This window comes from Cornus florida, unplaced genomic scaffold (genome assembly GCF_030987335.1).
Source record: "Cornus florida cultivar Cherokee Brave unplaced genomic scaffold, ASM3098733v1 CherokeeBrave_3.0.0_Hap2_Chr10, whole genome shotgun sequence".
Classification (NCBI taxonomy): Eukaryota; Viridiplantae; Streptophyta; class Magnoliopsida; order Cornales; family Cornaceae; genus Cornus; species Cornus florida.
Window position 1 is genome coordinate 54,973,757 of NW_026775580.1, and position 21,330 is coordinate 54,995,086.

General features: G+C 33.6%; 2 protein-coding genes and 1 long non-coding RNA gene across 3 annotated transcripts; all 3 read left to right on the forward strand.

Moving 5' to 3' along the window:
• Positions 1-1,399: 1,399 nt before the first annotated feature.
• LOC132278645 (U-box domain-containing protein 30-like) lies at positions 1,400-4,383 on the forward strand. Its single transcript, XM_059780484.1, has one exon. It carries the CDS (start codon positions 2,163-2,165, stop codon positions 3,516-3,518), a length of 1,356 nt encoding a protein of 451 aa, XP_059636467.1. The 5' UTR covers positions 1,400-2,162; the 3' UTR covers positions 3,519-4,383.
• Positions 4,384-14,530: 10,147 nt separating this feature from the next.
• Positions 14,531-19,900, forward strand: LOC132277411 (uncharacterized). Its single transcript, XR_009471017.1, has 3 exons — positions 14,531-14,744; positions 17,467-17,574; positions 19,433-19,900. It is a non-coding gene; the product is annotated as an uncharacterized LOC132277411 (long non-coding RNA).
• On the forward strand, positions 14,740-17,043 carry LOC132277410 (protein PHLOEM PROTEIN 2-LIKE A10-like). Its single transcript, XM_059779272.1, has one exon. It carries the CDS (start codon positions 15,066-15,068, stop codon positions 16,347-16,349), a length of 1,284 nt encoding a protein of 427 aa, XP_059635255.1. The 5' UTR covers positions 14,740-15,065; the 3' UTR covers positions 16,350-17,043.
• Positions 19,901-21,330: the final 1,430 nt, after the last annotated feature.

The window sequence follows — 21,330 nt, forward strand, 5'->3', positions numbered from 1 at the left end:
GAGAGTAGACAGAGTCAATTTACAAAGATGATTTGAAGAGAGAGAAAGGATAATGATAATAAATAAAAATAAAATTATTGTTTACATTAGCATAGAGGGCATTTTGGGATTTTTTTTTAAAAAAAAAATGGTTAAAATAGATGACAAGGGAACAATTTGCTCAAAAAAATGAATAATACAAAGAATTATGTGTAATTTTTTTTTCTTTTTTTTTTTTTTTGTGTATAGCCAGGAATTTTTTTTGCTTTTAACCCTTATTAATTTTATCGTTTTACAAACAAATAAAATATCATGAATTGTCATATTTTTATATTAATATTCTTTTCACGTGTAAGATTAAATGAGGATGACAATTTATAATGAATTTGGTTCTTCAATACTTTTGGTTTTTTTGTTAGAGAGTTAGGAGATAGTGGTGTTAAGGTGACACTTAAGATTAGATCATTTACCACCCGAATAACACTGTCATACTTGTATGTGCTGATTCCAAAATTTAAATTTTTTTCTTCTTAAAACTAAATTCCAACTCCAAGTTAAAAATTTGATGCAAAAATGGAACTAAATTCAATTGACTCAACTAAAGAGAAAATATTAGATAACGTGGTCTCGACCAATCATATTAATTGAATGATCTGTAAATATTCCTACATGTATATTTGTATTGTTACTATTATAAAATTTTATTTTCATTTTTCAAAAGTTTGTAGCCCAAATGAACATGATACAAGCTATGAAGCACAAATATTTTTTTTATTTTCATAGTTGGTACTAAGAGGCTGATACCGCTAGACCACTGGCCCGTTAGTGAAACACGGACACTATTACGAAGAAGTCGTACCCGTGTCAGATACCGACACTTCTCTAATACTATTCGAATACGTGTCCGACACTTTATATTCGTGTCCATAAATAATAATTAATTTTATTATTTGAGATATTTGGCGGATACTTTGCCGACACTTCTTGGACTTTTTTAACTCAAATTAAGAATATTATCATGATAAAGTAGTGAGATAATGATATATATATATATATATATATATATATATATATATATGATATAAAAATCATTACAATAATGACATAATTTAATTTTATAATTAATTTCATACACAATTAAAATTTTATAATATATATAGTTGTGTTCACGCCGTATACATATTCTAATTTTTTAATCCTTTATGTGCTACATAGGATGCGAGTATTTGCCTTGTAATGAATCTATAGAAAATTGTAAATAATAATAATAATAATAATAATTAAAAATAAAAATTCATAGAAAAATGTATCACATAGTTTGACTGCAAGTTACCGTAACGGCATATAACCCTTAGCTCCCGGTAATCTCTAAAAACTCTCTCATTTTCCTTTTTTTATTTTTATCTATTAATAATTTGTAGGGTTTTCAGCACCTGCCCCAAAAGAGGAGCAGAGGAGGAGTCCCACATTGAGATTAGCTTTTCTCTCTCTCACTTCCTTCTCTCCACTCGGTATGGCTCTGAGCCTTCCGATTCTTTAATGATCTGAAATAATCTCGTTGTGGGTATCACAATTCGTTGAATTTTGTGTTCAGTTTGGTGGGCACTATTCATCATTGAGTGCTGGATTGTTACCTTCTCTCACTTCTGATTACCTCTTGTTTTTTTGATAATTGTATATTATTATTATTATCTCTTCCGATCTGGCTTGAATGATTTCACTCTTTTTGAGCTTCAACATGAAGTGAGCTTTGGTATTAGAGAAGAAGATTTCATGTTCATGATGTGTTTGATCAAGATGATGATGATGAGAAATGAACAGTGTCTCTTTTGACCAGAGAAAGAAAGAGATCAGATAAAGCAAAAAAGAGGCCATGAAGAAAAGATGTCCCCTTTGATGTGTTTTGTTGATGGTAATTGTCAATGACAGAGAAATATATATCTAGAGAGAGAAAAATAAAAAAATAAAAGAGTGTAAGACTCTTCCTTTCTCTTTTTCTCTTTTTTCCTCCACACGCTTCATTTCTGTCCCGTGGATGTGATGTGCCTTGAAGAAGATTAGCCTTGTTTTGCATTGTTTCACTCGCAGAGAGACTTCTTAAAGTGTTGCTCTGTTTTGCGTTTTCTTCTTCTTTTATTCAGTTCGATCTCTTCTTTCTTTATCCACAGAAAGTGTTTGTAAAAATGCCGATGAATGCGCCCTCTAGTCGGAGGAGAGACGGGGATGTGAAGTATGATGTGGGTGGTGGTGGGCATGTGTTGGATCTGGAAACCGCCGTGAAAGATGGGATTTTGGGCGGCGGAGGTGGGGTTGTTTGCGGCGGAGCCACCGTGGAGAAATTGGATCTGAAGAAGATGATCGAAGAGCTGGAGTCGATTGAAGTCCCGACGGTGTTCATTTGCCCCATTTCGTTGGAGCCAATGCAAGATCCAGTAACCCTTTGCACTGGGCAGACGTACGAGAAGTCCAACATTCTCAAATGGTTTTCTCTAGGGCACTTCACTTGCCCCACCACAATGCAAGAGCTTTGGGATGATTCAATCACGCCAAACAAGACCCTTCACCATCTAATCTACAGTTGGTTTTCGCAGAAGTACTTGGCGATGAAGAAGAGGTCAGAGGATGTGCAAGGAAGGGCTTTGGAGCTTTTGGAGACTCTGAAGAAGGCCAAGGGTCAAGCTAGGGTTCAAGCTCTCAAGGAGCTTCGGCAGGTGGTTGCAACCCATGATTCAGCAAAGCAAACGGTGGCGGACAATGGTGGGGTTAGTTTGATTTCTTCTCTACTTGGTCCTTTCACCACTCATGCGGTTGGATCAGAAGCACTGGGGATTCTTGTGAACTTGGATCTCGATTCGGATTCGAAGTCGAATTTGATGCAGCCTGCTAAAATGTCATTGATGGTGGACATGTTGAATGAGGGTTCAATTGAGACAAAGATCAATTGTACCAAATTGTTTGAGTTGTTAATAGAGGGGAAAGAGTTTAGTTCTGAAATTGTGTCAAGTTTGAGTCTTTTGGTAGGATTGTTGAGATTAGTGAAGGATAAGAGATACCCAAATGGGATATTGTCTGGACTTGCTTTGCTCAAGACCATTTGTTCACATGAACCCATTAGACATTCGCTTGTGAGCATTGGGGCTGTTCCTCAATTGGTTGAGCTCTTACCCAATTTGAATGCTGACTGCTTAGAGTTAGCACTTTATATCCTCGAAATTCTTTCAATCCTTCCAGAGGGTAGGTTGGCTTTAAAAGATTGCCCCAACACTATCCCGAATGCTGTAAAGTTATTGATGAAGGTCTCAGAGAGTTGTACTCAATCTGCGTTGTCGGTATTGTGGGCTGTTTGCAAGCTTGCCCCAGAAGAATGTGCTTCGCTTGCTGTTGATGCCGGTCTGGCAGCGAAGCTCCTCCTTGTGATTCAGAGTGGTTGCAATCCGGTGTTAAAGCAAAGGTCAGCAGAGCTATTGAAATTGTGTAGTCTAAACTATACTGCTACCATTTTCATTTCCAAGTGTAAGCTTACAAGAACAATACAGTGAAGGGAATTGTCAAATTGTTCATATGCACCCACTCATTTTTCCTTCCACCGGAAGGACCATGGAGCTCTGAAGATTCGTTTGTATCAAGGAGAATGAATGAATCCGAAACAAAGTGAAATAGGGTTCGTGGCGGTACTTCTTTTCTCCTCCCCTGTATATTAAAGAACTTCAATTCTGTCAATTGATATTACTTGAAAAACAAGAGCATCATAATGTGGATTCATAGACTGATTTTGCTCAATAAGTCCCTTCAAGTCTGTGATCCAAATTGATTCACATCTGTTCGTTCACAATGGTACTGGCTACTGGTGACCAATTGCATAAGTTGTTTCAATCTGCAAGAAGGAGCTGTAAATCATGTCTCTGAAAATGGAGTTTGGATTGGGATGTGAACACTCATTGGAATTGGGGGAAACAATTCCAGCAGGGGCCTGTCTCTGCAGTTGTTAATTGTATTAGGGTTTTCCTGCCATTGATCCCAAATTTTACCCCTCATGTGGGGGTCTTTGTAGATCAATTTGCTCATTGTTCAAAGGGTTGTTTCACTTTGAGTCCACCATTGTAGAGCTTGTAGTATTTGGCCTTTCAATATAAGAATCAAGATGTATATTTGATGTCCAATTTCTCTTCTTCTTCTTCTTGTCTATTTTGATTTCTAAAATTTCTGTTTTTGTATGCCACAAGACACTGAGCTTGCTATGTTCTTGCTATTGCTGACAGTATGACCCACTATAATTGATATAAAGCTGCCAGCCCACCTTATAATCCCCTCCTAAACATGGTGTCTTGTTTTTCATTAGTCATTTCATTCATTTCAATTCAAATTTGAGGTCTATTATTTTATGTATTTATTCAATTGTCTATCTATACTCCTATCAGAGAGTGACTTATGAGCAGAAACATTATATATATATATATATATATATGCTAGTATTTGTATATATAGAGAGAGTGCTTAAACTGCGTTCCAGTCTTCCATATGGAGATACAATCATACAAGACTATATGAGTCCTTAGCATGTAGTATGGGATACAAAATTTTAGGTGGAGTTCAAGGCCTAATAAGTAAAACTATGGTCAAGTCAATACCTTGAATCTCAAATTGACTCTCAAAATAACATTTTGGAAAGGAAAATGATGAAGGATTGGATCGGTATTATTAAAATACGTTGAGATTATTTTATTTAGAGCTTAAAAATACCATTGTTGAGCCCGTAGTTTTTAGCCTTTCAATATAAGAATCAAGATGTAAAGTTGATTTGATGTGCAATTCCATGTATTTTGATTTCTAAATTTCTGTGTTTGTATGCTACAAACCACTGAGCTCGCTGTCTTCTTGCTATTGTTGAATGTTGACTATATGACCCACTATAATTGATATATAACCCCCAACCCAGCTTATAATTCACTCCTAAATCTTTGGTCTTGATTTTGATTAGTCATTCAATTCAATTCAAATCGGAGGTCTATTATTTATGTATTTATTCATTTGTCTATCTATTCGAGAGTGACTTCTGACCAGAAACGTTATATATATGCTAGTATATGTATATATAGAGAGAGTGCTTAAATTCTCTTTCAGATGGAGACATTAGACTATACTAGTCTTGACATGTAGTGCGGGATACTAAATTTTAGGTGGAGAGTTAATAGGGTCAAGTCAAGCACTTCAATCTCAACTTGAGGATAGTTTTTTAGACATGAAATCCATCGATTTTACCTGCTCCATTGAGATGGTGTTCAATAAAGACTTTTCGATTTTACTTGCAACCCTGGTAGATAGGGATTTTACCTGCGTGACCCTGGTAGATAGTGTTCCGTAAAAACTTTTCGATTTTACTTGCGACCTGGTAGATCGATTTTATTTGCATGACTGTGGTGGTGTGGTAGATAATGTTCAATAAAGACTCTTAGATAGTGGATAACAAAAACCAATAACCACTTATAATGAGGTTGATTTCCCAATGGCCTAATCAAGATACAGCACATGTGGTTAGTGGGTAATCACATGCACTTTGTTATAAAAATGGTTCATAGATTAGGTTTTGGAGTTAGGGTTTTGAATGAATGGATAGTTTGTGTGTTTCTTGGAACTGGGTACTGGCGTTTACTGTTGAAAGGGAACAAATTTTCTTGGCACAACACTGAGCCCACGTGCACTCCCTTGGACCAGGCAAAAAATAAAAGGAAAAAAGAGGTTGTAAAGAGCACCAAACACTGCCTTACCTTAAAAGGAGAGTAGGAAACAAGTTTATGTTGGCCTTGGCAATTTTGGTATCTTTGACTGAGACACAAAGTCATGAATCTACAGAGAAAAAGCTTACTAGCTTGGAGATGAGAGTCATTCAAATCTTTTTTATTTAATGGTTAGAGTGATTCTAACAATAATATATTGGTTGAGTGTTGGCATAATATCGTAATTATTAATTTACTTTTCTTAATGGCCTGTTAATTTTTTTATTATTGGATGAATAACAAATTGAATATGAATTAAAATACAATTCAATCTAACTTTATCGAATACGAGGATAGGTCTAATTAGAACATATTTTCTTTTTGAATTCTTCTGTGAAAAAAGCTATAATTATGAATACTTCATGCAGGGATTAAGATTCTCTCTTTCTTTATGTCCGATCATGTTCAAACAACCTTTAGGAGATTCTTTGATGATCTAGTGGTTAAATTTTGATGTCAAAATTCATTAAATAAAAATAAAAGTGAAAGCATACACATTGATAAGATATTTATCATCTGAGTCCTCTTGGCTCCTACTAAATTTGATTAATTTGCTAATCAAGGCACTTCATGTGATTTTACTTTGATGTATTTATACTCCTTTTTTTTTCATAGCAAGTGATATGATTTTCTCTTCAATAGCACCATCAAGAATAGAACATGTAATATAGCATGTGTATTAATATTCACTCGTTAAGTATATTAATTAATGGTCCATTTGGTAGATAGAAGGAAGAGGGTTGGAGAGAAGATGAGATGGAAGAAATTAATTTTCTCTGTTTGGTAAAGAGAAAACAAGAGGGAAGGGAAGGGAAGGGAAGGGAAAAGAGGATTGATGCGAAAGAAAGTTGTCACCTGCTTTTCTTATATTCTCTTCCATCCAACCAAACGAAGAAAAACAAAAAAAAAAAAAAATAAATAAATAAATAAAGAAAAAAAAGGGATAATATTCCTTTTTTAAGAATATCATTGATCCCTTCTTCTCTCCCTCTCACTCAATTTTCTTTCTTCTGACAAAAGAGAGCATATTCCCTTTAGGAAGCAAATTTTGGCACCTGAGGCTTACCATGAAGATGAGGGTTCGCTGTATTGAGGCTCGAACCTTGGACCTCTTTTTGAAAAGTAGGGAACGAGTATCGCTAGGTCACTCGCCTGTTGATTCACTTTGACATCGAATTAAATCAGCCAATCACCATTTTTGACGTATAAGTAAGTGTGTCAAAAATGTGTAATCTTTATTCAATTTTTTTATTCAAGTGTCAAATGGTGTTTGGCTAGGGACCAATAACACCCATTGAAGTAGGAGGGCCTAAATGCCAATAAAATATGTTCATCTGAGTCAAGTGGGAGAGTTGCTCTTAAACATCAATGGTAGTAGTAAACTGAACAGTCCAAATGAGATTTGAATAATATTCCAAGCTCATCAACCATATTATAATGACAGTGATTAAGAACACAACCTCCAAAAAGAGTTGTTGAAGGTAGCATAATGGAACAAACCACATTTTATATTTACTTAACCATAATATACCATCTAATCCATTGTTAATATATATATAATTAAATGTCAATGTCCATTATGTTCAAGCTGAATTTTTGTTTATTTTGAAAACGAGTGAGATCTGATAAAGACTTAAATGTACTTTAGTTTCACGTGTAGTCAGAATATGAACAACATTGTCTCGGGTGTTTATTAATGATCTCTGGTTCTTTTCTTACTTACATAGTCAACCAAGAAAAACCATGAAACATATAAATAGCTCTATGATTTATTTATTTATTTATTTTTAAAAAAGTATATACTAATGAGTCAGGATGTTCAGTATCACTACTCATGAGATCTTTGTGACCAAATTAATCCTTGCATTTCATAAAAAAAGAAAAAAGAAAAAAAGAAAAAGAAAGTAAGAGTATGAATAGAAACAGGAATTCCCATTTGACGTCAAGTGAATGATAAAAAATTTTGAAGTAGAAAGTCATTATCTAAAATGATGAGAATGACAAACTAGGTACATAGAGTGTATCAAACAATGACCTATATGAAAATAACAATTCTTAGGTGCTCACTCCTAACAAGTGAGGATATACATTATTTTCATTCCTAGTGTGGATTAATAATAAACGGATGGAAAAAGTTTATCTTAGGTCGCAGGTCGTATAAGTAGGGTTCTCCTTCTTATGTTGATCCAATAATAACATGACATGTGTTGAAAAAAATTAAACCTAAATCATTTAGATCTTTTCACGGGTTATCTAAAAAAGAAGAGGATTTTCTCTAATGCGTGTGTAAGACCTGGTAGCAGTCTCTCCTTCTCTTTAACTCACGATTCTTCTCTCTTCACACCAAATCTCCATTGATGCCTACTATCTCCCCAATTCTGACCCTAACATTAATCCTCTTTTTCACCAACCGACCTCCACCACTTCTACTGCTTGCCACCTCTTCCATTTCCAAACCTTAATCTTTTATATCTAATCTTTAAAGATGATTCAAGTCGCCACATTCGTTGTCTGCCATCCCTGTTTCAACCTGATCTCCAAAATGACTCAAGAGGCCGACCAATTAAAAAATATGCATAACTCTAGTGGCATCCAAAATTTTGAGATTTATCACCACCTGTTGCAATCTGAAGCCAAATTGATTTCCTTAAACTTTATTGATAATTGGAGTCTATGGTTAGTAACCAATTGCAATATGAAGGGTTTGCAATAGAAAATCTCAAATGCATAAAAAAATTTATATATATATCTTTCCTCTTGGATGATCCGCAAAAAGATCCAAACAATTTTTATTAATTATTTTAAAAAGTTTTTGGCATGTTATATTTTTATTGGTCCGTGTCAGCATCACAAGGACATTCCTACCTATGCGGCCTAAGGCAAACATTGTTTTAAACGAATACATCTTCTTTAATTATCAAATCAGAGATGGGGTATATACTCACTTACCAAATCAAAGATGATGGTATATTCGATAATGAAAGAAAACATGTTCATTTATTATTGGTCCACATCAGTGGCGATGACAGTGTACATCCTCACTGGTGAGGATCTAAGTATTGTCCGAAATAAAAATTTTGTCAAGTTTAGTTTAAGGACAATATTTAGGTCCTCATTGGGAAGGAGTCGTACTCTAATCTCACCACGAATGTAAACTAATAATAAATAGACATGTCGGGTTTAATTATCAAATTAGAAATGGTAGATATATTTTTAATTACCAAATCAGAAATGATGGAGTATATATTTACTAATATTTTTTTTAATTTTATAATTAAAAAATATATTTATTTATTATTGGTCCACATTAATATTAAGGATATAATATATTCTTACGTACCCAAGTATTGTATGTTATTTATTTGTTAGATACGAAAGAAGGATATTGACTGACGCTAAACACAAACACAACTAGTATAATGTTGGCCGAGCAGTGGGTTAATTTAGTAAATAGATCACCAAGAAACCAAACAATGTATGCAATGGAATCCCTTCCATGGCCCAGTATGGAGTACAAAAGACTGAAAAAGCAAAATCAAATCACAATTTCTTTACATTCCGCTGCTTTCAGAGTTGAACTCTGTCCAGCCCACATGAGTAATGCTTGCCTATTTTTTCCTTCTGCATTGAAAGCTCAATAAACATGATGCTCAACTTTTGTCAATGTCATTGAACGCTTTGACTTGGGCAACATTTTTGGTTACTTTAAAACTCCAATTATTTTTCCACAATACATAAAATAAAGGGATGGTACAGTGCACAAGGCGGGATCTGAGAAGAGTGAGATATACACGACGACATAATTTGTGCCGGCCTTGAAATTTTCTAAAATTTTGAAAGATTCTAGGCCAATTTTAGAATGCAAGGCCCTTCCAAACTGACCCAAATTGGAGGCCCTAGGCAATCACCTAGGCCGCTAATGCCCAGGACCAGCCCTAATCATTGAGACGGAAAAATATTGATGATGTACGTAGTGAGATCCACAATTTTTTTTTATGTTAGCAAGTCTGTTATAATAGAACAACATACCAAGATTTTGGATTAAACCCTTCTAGAACTTGCATGTGGTTCTTCAAATATGCAGGTTAGCACATTGATTTATGTGGTTCAAACAATCTCTATTGGCAAGAGCATCGAGTTTTTCTAAAAAGTCTAAAAGAGTACTGAATTGGAAATTGATAGTGATATATATATATATATATATATATATATATATATATATATTAAAGGGTTGATTTCACCAAACTTTCTCAAATTAATAAAATATTAGAGCAGACAAGTTATTCGGATCAAACTTTGTGACTTATAATTGTAATATTTGAAAGACGTTTGTTTTCGTTGTGAATGTGAGAGAGCAAAAGACAATTCAAGTGTCTTCTAAGACAATTCAATGTGTCTTCCAAGAGTAAGTCCAATGGTAGTAATTTTAGAAACTTTGGGCCTAAATTGGCCATACTAGTAGTCCAATGGACTCTTTAAAAAGTGGGCTTGAGATTTTGGGTCGCAGAATGGGTTGTTCAAAACAGCGACCTTGTTGGTGATCGCGGGCCTGCCTTGCGCAGGCCACTTGCTTTTTTATTTTTATTTTAACTTTAGTGGCCCAAAGTATTATAGCCCAGCTCCACTATAACCCAGACTTAATTTTAAGGGCACGTTTGGCTTGGAAAAAAATTGCTTTTTTTTTTTTTTTTTTTTTTTTTTTTTTCCCCCAACATAACTAAACCAAAGAGCCATTAAGGCACAATTTAGCTAACACAAACAGTGTTTTAAAGGCTTTTTTGAGCAAAAAAAAAGTTTTAAAAAATGGAGAAAAGTGGTTTTTTTTTTTTTTTTAAATCACACTACTTACATTATAGCCATTTTAGGCACAACAGCTATATTGGTACAAAAACATATTTTTATAAATAAATTCATATCGTATTGTATTGTTTTAATTTTTATAATTCATAATAAATGTTGTATTGTTTAATTTTTTTGTATGATATAACCGTTAGGAAATAGTTAAAAGAAAAAATATTAAAAATTTGAAAAATATTAAAATATTTAGAGAGTGAAAACGTACCATTGGAGTACATACGATAGCTAAAATTTGGTGACTCCAAAACGCTGACTTGGTTATGGGAAATGTTGACATGACTCTTGGAAAATGCCAATGTGGCAAATTTGGAGAGCTTAATTTTAGAGACTCCATTGGAGATGCTCTAAGAGCATTCATACCAGCCTTTCTAGATTTTGGCTCTCTATAAATGTCACTTCAGTTTTTTTAAAAGGCACGTCAGCAATTCCAAGAGCCATGTTAACAGCTTTCGCTCTCTAGAAACAGGTACTCTATTAAGCTATCCGAATTTTCCCACTCAAAAAAAAAAAAATTTAAATTTAAATTATTATTATTTTTTTTTACTTTTTCCTAACCACTATATTTTTCATCTTATACAATAAACACTCATTCTCTCATATAAAAATCATCACTACATTCATATCTTTCCGTTGTAGTAGAATATCTTCCAATGGCAAATAATATCTTGCAAATTATTAAAAAGGTAGAATCGAGATAATAACTTTAAACGATACATTATCTATTATATGGATTAAAAAATATAGGATTAATATTATAAGTTTAAACATTACACTACCGACTATATGGACAGGGGCGGCTCAATATAGTTTGAAGCCTTAGGCGAAAAAAAATAAAATGGCCTTTTAATAAAGTCTACCATATGTTCATGCTAGTAATATACTCATTATTTGTTTTGTGATTTTTAAGCTTTAGTACTAATTTTTTTTCAATCTCTAAATCTATCGTTAACTAATTGACTGTATACTTTCTAGAAGAAATATTCAACAATATAAATAAAAATGATGACAACTCACAAACAAAATATATAATTTTATGATAACAAAATTTAATAAAACTATAAACTAATTAAAGTTATAGAATAATAGAAACTGATTTCGAAGAATTTGGTTCAATACTCCAAAAAATTCTTTAATAGAATAAAAGTTACTCCAAAAAATTATTTAATAGAATAAAAGTTCATTCAAAGTCTTGTGATGACAAAGTGAGGTTGTAAATTGTAAGAGTTAAGAAGATGAAAATAATAAAAAAATTATAATGAGAGGAGAAAAAATATGTGAGGAATAAGGAAAAAAGAAAAAATAAAAGTTAATAGGTTTCTTAAAAAAATATAGAAAGTCATAAGTCTCACCACAATGGATAATATTGATGGTTGGTGTAATGATAAGGAGGAGTAATATATATGTAGATGTGTGTATACCCTCATGTAATAAAGGATGAGAGAGAGAGAAAAAAAATAATATAGAAATATTTTGGGCCTACTATTAAATTTCTCAGGTTTAATAATAAAAGAAAATAAAAATTTTAGGTAACTTATAATATATAAGGAAAAAATTTTGGAGCCCTCAAAAAATAAAATAAAAAGAGTGATAAACAATATAAATCTTTTAGGTCACTGTCAAATCCCTCTATTTGTTGATATTTAATAATTAACATAATTATTTTAAGAAAGTTATAATATATAAATAAATGAAAAATTATGAGACCTTCTTATCGGATTAAAAAAAAAATAGGACTAATATTATAACTTTAAACAATACATTATACATTATATGAATTAAAATAACTTTAAACAATACATCATCCATTATATGGATTAAAAGGTAAGATTGATGTTATGCTTAACGCTAATAACTTTTTAACTCAAATTCACCGCCTGTTTGACTATGAAACACCCCTTTAGGTAAAATTTATTTAATGAATTTTATTTTACTTTATTTATTTTTAAAAAAATGAGCTCAAAATAATCTCTTTTTTGGGTTTTTTTTTTTTTTCCAAAGAAAATTATGCCACCAAACAGTGCCTTATGGTACTGTTCCTGACCATTGCAGCCTGAACTTTTTTTTTTTTATAAAAAAAAACGCTTTGCCCAAAACGACATTGTTTTGGCAAAGGAAAAAACAAAAAAAAAAAAAAAACCCAATTGGTCTCAGGTTTGTGGTATTCTGGCCCATGTGGGTCCACCCAATTAATGCCAGACCACTGGGGATTTGGGCCATTTGGCTCGGAGAAAAGGGCTTCCCAGAGCCCGAAGCAAATGCTCAAGATAGATTTGGAGAAGCTAGTGTATTTCTTATCCTTATATCTTTGGGCTTGAACCATGACATCAGGTTGGATTCCCACAGTACTCAACCTGCATTCCGCCAGATCCAAAGTTTTAATCCTATTACAGATATTCAGATTTGTGATTGAGTTCAAATTCAATGGATCGTGAATAAATGCATTTGGAAGAGCAAAATTATTTTCTTATAGTTTAAATCGGAGCTATTTTTTATTTATTTATTTTTTTTTCTTTTTAAAAAAATAAAAAAATTGAAAATGATGTAAAATAAAATAAAGCAAGCTTTTAAACATGTATTATGTTAGATTGAAAATTTAGTAGGAAAGAAATATAAGATTCTATTTATTGGTTTGAATATATAAAAATACAAGAAAACATTATAGATTACTACTTTAATTGTCCTTATTTATATCAAATAAATAATAAGTTAAATCTCTTAAGGGAAACTCCATTGACATCTTTAAAATTTGTTCATCCATATTTGACACGTTAGCATTTTTCAAGAAATACGTTTTTCAAGAGTCACGCCTACGCATTCTCTAAATATTAGTTGTCACTGTGTGCTTCAATAGTACGTTTTGGTTCTAAAAAATAATAATATTTTAAATATTTTTTTAGTAATGTTTTTTAACTTATAAATTTTTAATTTAGTAAATTAATTATTTTAAAAATTAAATAATACAATATCCATTGGGTTAATTTATTTATTATAAAAGTGGAAACAAAGGACTTTTTTTAAAAAAATCTTTTTTAAAAAAAATCATTTTTAAAGGAAAAAATAATTTTTTTTAGGCAATAGAGCAGTAAAGGCCGTGTTTGTGTCAGCCAAATAGTGCCTAGAGGTTCTATGTTCAATGTGGTGCAAAAAAGGAAAAAAAAAAAAAAAGTGAAACTAAACTTCTTTTTTTTTTTTTTTTTAGGATAAAAAGCCGTTTTATGCGCTATTTGTGTTAACCAAATAATTACTTAATGGCTCTTATTTCAATATTGTTCAAGGAAGAAAAAGGGCGAAAAAACTAATTTCTGGCAATTTTATGAGTCAAACAGGTCCTTAGTTTCGTTGCAATTTGCAACAGTGCTTTGGGCCTATGAATTTTTATTTATTTTTATTATTTTTCATTTTTTAAATGTTAGCAAGCTTGCAATTCATGTCCGAGTTGCCGAATTTGGCAACCCAATATTTAGGTCCACATTTTGGCGACTGTAGTAATACCTTGATTGAGGTATTATTATTATTTTTTTTGGAATAAATTTTTTTAATTAAGGTATTTTCATTCAAACATTCTATATTTATTCATTAAAACACTTTTTGTGACCTCGCAAAAAAACCAAATAAAGAAGTTTAGTAGATTTGTCTTTGCTTAATATATATTTTAATCTTGCTTAAAAATTAAAAGTAATATGACTAAGTAAATATATTAAAAAGGAGAGAGATATATAATTGTTGCATAAAAATAAAAGAACAACGTCATTCTATCTATATAGTTATAATATCCGTTCCTCACCCAATATGTGGACTATTAATTTTATTTTATTTAAAATTTAAACGCACAGATAATAAACAAGATTTTGATTGGTATTATTAAAACTCAAATGGTCAAAAAAACTCAACTCTTGTGGTGTTCAAATTGATATCATAAATCAGCTTAGTGTTACACCTGACACGTGCGAGCTGACACGAATTGCCCTGTAACGTAGTCTAAAAATCGTGTGCCCTTCTCTGTGATTGGATTGTAGTTCCAAACTTTCTGCATTTCTTTTTATTTTTTCTGGGCGAACAAACACTTTTAAAACTCGAGAAGACGACTCTGTGTGTGTGAAAAACGGGGGATTCATCGTCAACTCATTCACACAGGTTCGTCCTTTAAGCGCATTCAATTTCTCTATTTCTTTCTCTATATATAGATATACATAAATTTATACATATACACAGACACCCCATTTTATCGTAGCTTGAGCAACTTATCCGTTCGTGCCATTTGCCATAAATTTTCTCAATCCTGTCTGTGACAAGAAACGAAACCCTAGGTCCCTCGATCTTCACAACCCCTGTACTGTCTCTGTTTCTACAATCTATTTTCAATCATTGATTGAAACCCTTAATTAAAGATTGGGTTTTTTCGAATATTTTGAGCTCTAGGGTTTGTTCTGTGTTTCTATTTCTCTATCCCTCCACATGGATCTACAATCGTTGAAGAAGGGTTTGGATTTCTCTCCTAGAAAGAAGAAATGGCTAATTTTACTTGCTGCGTTTGGTTTCTCAAGTTATGGTGCGTATAAGGTGTATCACTTGCCCTCTGTGGTCAGGAGGAGGAAGAGGTTTGTGAAGCTCGTGGGAGCCCTAATTTCGATAGCTGAAACTGTTTCTGATTCCGCAGAGACGATTGGTGTTGTCTCCAGGGACTTGAAGGAGTTTCTGCAGTCTGATTCTGACCAAATTCCTAATAGTTTGAAGCAATTATCGAAAATTGCTAGGTCGGATGAGTTCTCGGATTCGGTGATTAGGGTTACCGAGGCTCTCACCGTAGGGATTTTGCGGGGTTACAGATTTCGCACAACCAACGAAGTTGAAGAAGGGGTGAATTCTAGTTTTTCTGATAGGATTATGGATAGGCTTATGTCTACGGCTGGTACTGGTTTTGTTTCGGTGGTTGTTGGTAGCTTTGCTAGGAACTTGGTTTTGGGTTTTTACTCAAATGGCCAATCACTTGACGGGCTGAATGGTGACAACCAAGTTGGTGCATCCCATATTAGGTCAAATTCTTCAACTTTGCCCAAATGGGTGAATTTGGTGTGCAGGGACGATTCTAAAGCACTCATAGCTGATTGCATTCGAACATTTGTGAGCACAGCAGTTGCTGTTTATCTTGACAAAACCATGGATATCAACTTTTATGATGATATGTTTTCTGGTCTGACCAACCCTAAGCACCAGGTCAAAGTGATGGACATTCTGGTTTCTGTTTGTAATGGAGCAGTGGAAACACTTGTGAAAACATCCCACCAAGTGTTGACGGCCTCAAAATTGGATGCTGATTCAATTTCAAGTTCTTGTTCGACTGTTGATCGGAAGGAATCAGTAACTAACATAGGGAATGGATTTACTGAGCAAAGAGCATCTTCCGCAAAATTAATAAAGAGGAACACATCTAATGGGATTCAGGATTGTAGTTGGGTGAATACTGTTTCGTCGACATTGGCAGTCCCAAGCAATAGAAAGTTTGTGCTTGATGTGACTGGGAGGGTGACATTTGAAACAGTAAGATCTCTTGTGGAATTCTTCTTGTGGAGATTTTTAGATGGTTTCAAGAGAAGTCTTAATGTAGTTCATGAAGAGATTGTAGACAGGGGACTAGAGGTTGTCAGATATGTTGGTGCCAAGTCTTCTGTTATTGTTACCATATGCCTTGCCTTGTATTTACATGTTCTGGGTGGTACTAGGGTCTTGTTGCCTGCTTAATTCCTCTGCCCTTGTGAAGTCGTGAATGTAACGGTGGTGTATAGGTTTCTTATCAAATTTACTTCTTTTGGGATGGATTTATGTTTATATCATCATCAATCTTAATTGAAATGCAAAATGGGACCATTAGCTCTATCTTGAATGCTGATTTTAGGTTTTGGAAATATTTAGCTCTCATGCCGGATTGTGGAGTTTCACAAGAACATCCTTTATTGCCGTGAAATTTATGAACAATATGCTTGGAGGACTTCAACATCATTGCAAACATTTCAAGAAGTCATTTGAACATCCAAGTATGGACTTAAAAGAGGTCATGGTAATTGCCAATTTTTTGGTCTCATTGAAGAAAAAGTGAAAATATTCAGTTTGGGGGAGAATTGAAAAATGATGACTGGCCTACTAGAACAGGCATCTTGATTACTCAGAAATCGTCTAGGTGAGTGGTCTTACTGTTGAAACAGAAATGATTCCCTCTTTTCTCATTGGGAAGACAGTGACTTCTTTTTGAATTTGGGGGTTGGGGGTTAAGGGGAGGATTGGGTTCTTTGTTTTAAATTGTATAATAAAGAATACAAGCAGCATAATTTGTTGTTGATGTTCTACGTACATTGTAACTCAAGAATGTGATATGTTGTTTCTCATTGTTGTAACAGTCTAACTATATTAAAGCAAAATAGAATTTGAGTTGTTGGAATTGATATTTGATTCAGCTATCTAGTGGGAGCACCTTTTTGGGCCAACTAAAATATTTTTGGGGGGCACTTGGAACTCAATCATTTGTGATTTTTCAGCTGTTTAGTTCATTAACTGATCTGGTTAATATATCTATTAGCCTTGAATTTGTCTGATGCTCTTATTTTAGTGAAGGGCACAAAGCTTTAAGCTTTTAACATGCACATTTTGCATTATGCGACTAGCTTACTTTTTCTCTCACTTTTTCGTGAGGTTGTTGCTTCTACTGTTTCATGTGGATGTCCATAAGATAGTTCTTTTCTTAAAAAGGGTGAGGTTACTTTTTTCAGAAAAAAAAAAAAGGGAACTCCTTTAGCCCATTTTCACACATGATAAATGGACTGAAATTTCCTTGTAATTATTTTAAAGCTAAAACATACCTCAGGGGAACATTTTTTTCAAGAACTTGAATAAATAAAAATTCTACACCAGAAAGCTTGGAGGATCAAAGTGGCCTATACTGTCAGCAGTCCAACAAATTTAAATTGACAAGGTATGCTACTTCTATTTTTCTTTTCTTTTACAATTCTTTATATTTCAGATTTGATTAGAAAATTTTGACACCACTAATTCATTTGGTTTTATAAGTGCATGACAATGTTTTTATTTTGGAACCAATATTTCTCTACATGTGTATTACATAATATTGAATGAACTTGCTTAGGCCATGAATTAGATTTCATAATTGGACTTGAGTTTATAACTCATTTTTTCGTTAGGCATGATGGTTGTGGTATTTTAGCTCCTATCAAAGGGTAGGGTATGCAATGGTTGTACCTGATCTGCCTGATACTTGTCTGTCCTTGGCAAGTTGGCCCAATGGAAGTACCGTTGGACCTATAATTTTATTGAAGGCACAAGCAGATTAACAACCTATGAACCCTCTTACTGTTAAATGTTGTAGTTCGTCGGGACAGGAAATTATTGAACCTTCAAAATAGATAAGGGGAAACGAGGCCAAATTATCCTGTTGTAAAAGCAGCAACAATTTCTATTGTTTGTTGAATTGCCTGGATTTTTGGTGATGCTAGTGAAAAACTATGCTCCAAAGAAATGTTATCACTCAAAGGTGTCTTCTATAATCATCATGATTATTTCTTTGTTTCTTTTCTTTCTTTTTCTTTTTCAAGTGGGGAGGGAGGAGGGGTTGCTAAAGCCTTTGTTACATAGTGGTAAAATTGATGCATGGCTTCTAAAGGTAGATTTGGATTAGGGATTATGAGCACTGCCTGACATGAATGGATAATGGGTTTAGTGTTTGTTCTGGTTATTCAGAACTTAAGATATTTGATGGGAGAAATAATTATAGGTTGCTTATCTAGAATATCAATATTGATCATAATATGTTATACTTTTAGCCTCTTTCTAAACATTTCACCGAGAAAGTAAGAATTTGGAAGCCAGGTTGGAGTAATGGTATTAACCTAAGCAGTTGGAAGTGATGGGAAATCTGACTCTTACTACCCATAATAACAGAAATACAGTAGAGGATGAAAGGCAACTTGTCTACTATTTTCAAATATCATATGATCAAGATAAATTTATAATGTTTTGATTAGAACTAATCGACGTCTTAATGTTGGTAAAAATTAACTGCATAACAAATTTTCAGACCAACAAAAAAACTCAGTAGCAGCTGCAATAATAAGGATTACAGAAATCATCATACTGGAACTGTCTCTTCTTTTAAGACTTTAGTACCTGTTGTAATTCTGTCGATATTGTTTTGTTTGTCACCGATTATATATATATGTGTGTGTGTGCATGCGTGAAAATGATCACTTTTAAAACCATTAACACAACTAAAATGGACTTTTGGTTTTATGTGATTGGGTGCTGCACCTGCTGCTTTTGAAGAAAACATAATTTTTTTTTTTTTTTTTTTTTTTTCTCTGAAAGTAAAGAGCTTTGATCTGCATTATTGTTGGAATGAACAGAGTCAGTGGCATTGCTTACAGTCATTGTGTGACTTACAGAGAAGATAGGAATGGATTTCTTTTGATGCATGATAATTCTCCTATATCTATCATAATATTTGAGAATGAAAGTGATTTTCATTTTGCGGTTAGGTGTAAAAATGTCTTGAATGGGTTGAACAAAATCAGTTCATGTGAATATATATTCTTTATCCTGTCAACATTTCACTATAAGATTACCCATCTTTCTTATGCATGTACGTGCCACTGAGGTCTAGTCCCTGTCTCTGTTGATACTGATAACATTGGAATACAATTATTGGTCAATTTTTTTTTTTTTCTTTCTTAGATCTGGTGATTCCATTAACTAAAAATAAATTATTGGTCAATTTGCATTGCTCAGCTCATTTATAAGATTTGTTTGTTGCATCTCAGGACCAGTTTGACCGTATACATCTAGAAAGGATAGCAGTGATGCGAACTTTGAAATTATCTTAAGGTGCTGGTAGAATCTTTTCACTGCTTGTTCTTCATTAGAGAATGAATCTTCTTGTTCATGCATTTTGAATGAGTTAATTGAGAACATCTTTATTACGGGAACTTGCATTATCGATATAAATAGTTCTTATTCATGCATATTGAATAAAATATCAGTTGTCATTGTACATATTAGGTTTTATTAAGTCATGACTATGACTCTTTGTTCAGTAGCTACCTGTATGTGATGACAATTTATCGAAGCCTTAATCGATTTTCTGTTTTCGTGCAACATGGAGATAAAGATCAAGAGGAAAAGAAATTCCTGGGGGTTCAAGATGGTGACATGGTTGGCGCGAATGGTAAATATTTATGCCGCAGTGTTAATGGTGACACGTCTCAACTTCTTCCCCATTTTTTTTTTTACATGTTAAACTTTCAGTGGAGGGTCTCACCTATCAAGATAGAAGCATCTTTAGTTTTTCATTCCACTAAACTAAAGATTTGATTTTGCAATGAGCTTCGGGCACACCCTCATTGATGAATACACTTTCTTATAATGGAGGACCTTGTTCACCATTGTTGAACATTTCTGCTCTGTTTCATAGAATTTTGCGATAATATTCTCACCAAATCACGAGCGAACATTTCTGCTCGGTTTCATGGAATTTGCAATAATATTCTCACCAAATCATGAGTATGTGAAGCATTACCTATTGCTTGGAAAAAGAGGGGTCTGATTGTCTGTAGCTTGCGTGTATGTATATGTCAAGCAAAATCTGAAATGGTAACTTAGTAACTTACCCAGATCTGTAATGAAATACTTGATGTTGATTGATGATCAAATCCTTATAAAGCATTTCAGAATGGATTACTTTCGTGAGCCAATTGTCAGATAATTGGTCTACTGACATTCCTTTGTTTTTTCCCCCCTCTTTTTTTAGGTTGATTCCTATTTTCTTTAACAGGTAAAAACATATGGATAGGGAGGTCGCAATTTCACTGCCTGTGTTTCTTTGTCGGTCCCAAGCCCGGATAAAGGAAGAGGGTTCATGACCGATATGAACACGAATTCTATTATTAATAAACACTAGGGCATTCTTGGCGTTGCATCAGCTCCCGAAATAGGCAAGGGTGTCAAGGTATGATGTTTAAATTGAGCAGAACGGAAATATAGGATTTAGGTACCCGACCCCAACTCCCCAAGTATTTGAGGGGAAAAAAAAGACTTGGTTGATATTGTTGTTGTTCGGGCCTGTCTAAAATTGGGAGTAACTGTTTGGTTTTAGTTTGAATGAGCTATAAAATCCAATCGGTATTGTGGTAGCACATAAAGAACAACAAAACACATATCAACAAGTGTGTGTGTGTGTGTATATATATATATATATTATTCTAACAATTTAGCCAAATTATGCAATATGGTAGTAACTATGGTTTTTCTTAAACCATGGAAACAGTGTAGATTAGAAAGATTCATGGCCTGGGGTTCTTCCGGGAATGGATATAATCAACATGGGCTGCAAGTGTCCTCATCATCACGCACTCTTCTTCGTCCAATCCTTCACAACTTGCTTCATTAATCTCAATGTTTTCTGTCTCAACATCCTGTTTATATATATAGAAGAAAATCAATACCCACAATAGTGATTAGAAACAATCTATCAGAAAATTGAGAATGAATTTTATTGCCATTTTTTTAATGAAATGAATAAATTGGACCTACCCCGGTCTTGGTTGTCACAAGAGGCCTCGAACGAGCGGTGCATGTTAGCGTGAAGAAGAGCAGAAGCGCCATCATGAAGAGGGTGCCAAGTTTAGACATATTCTCACCGAATTGTTCTTGTTTGGGTACA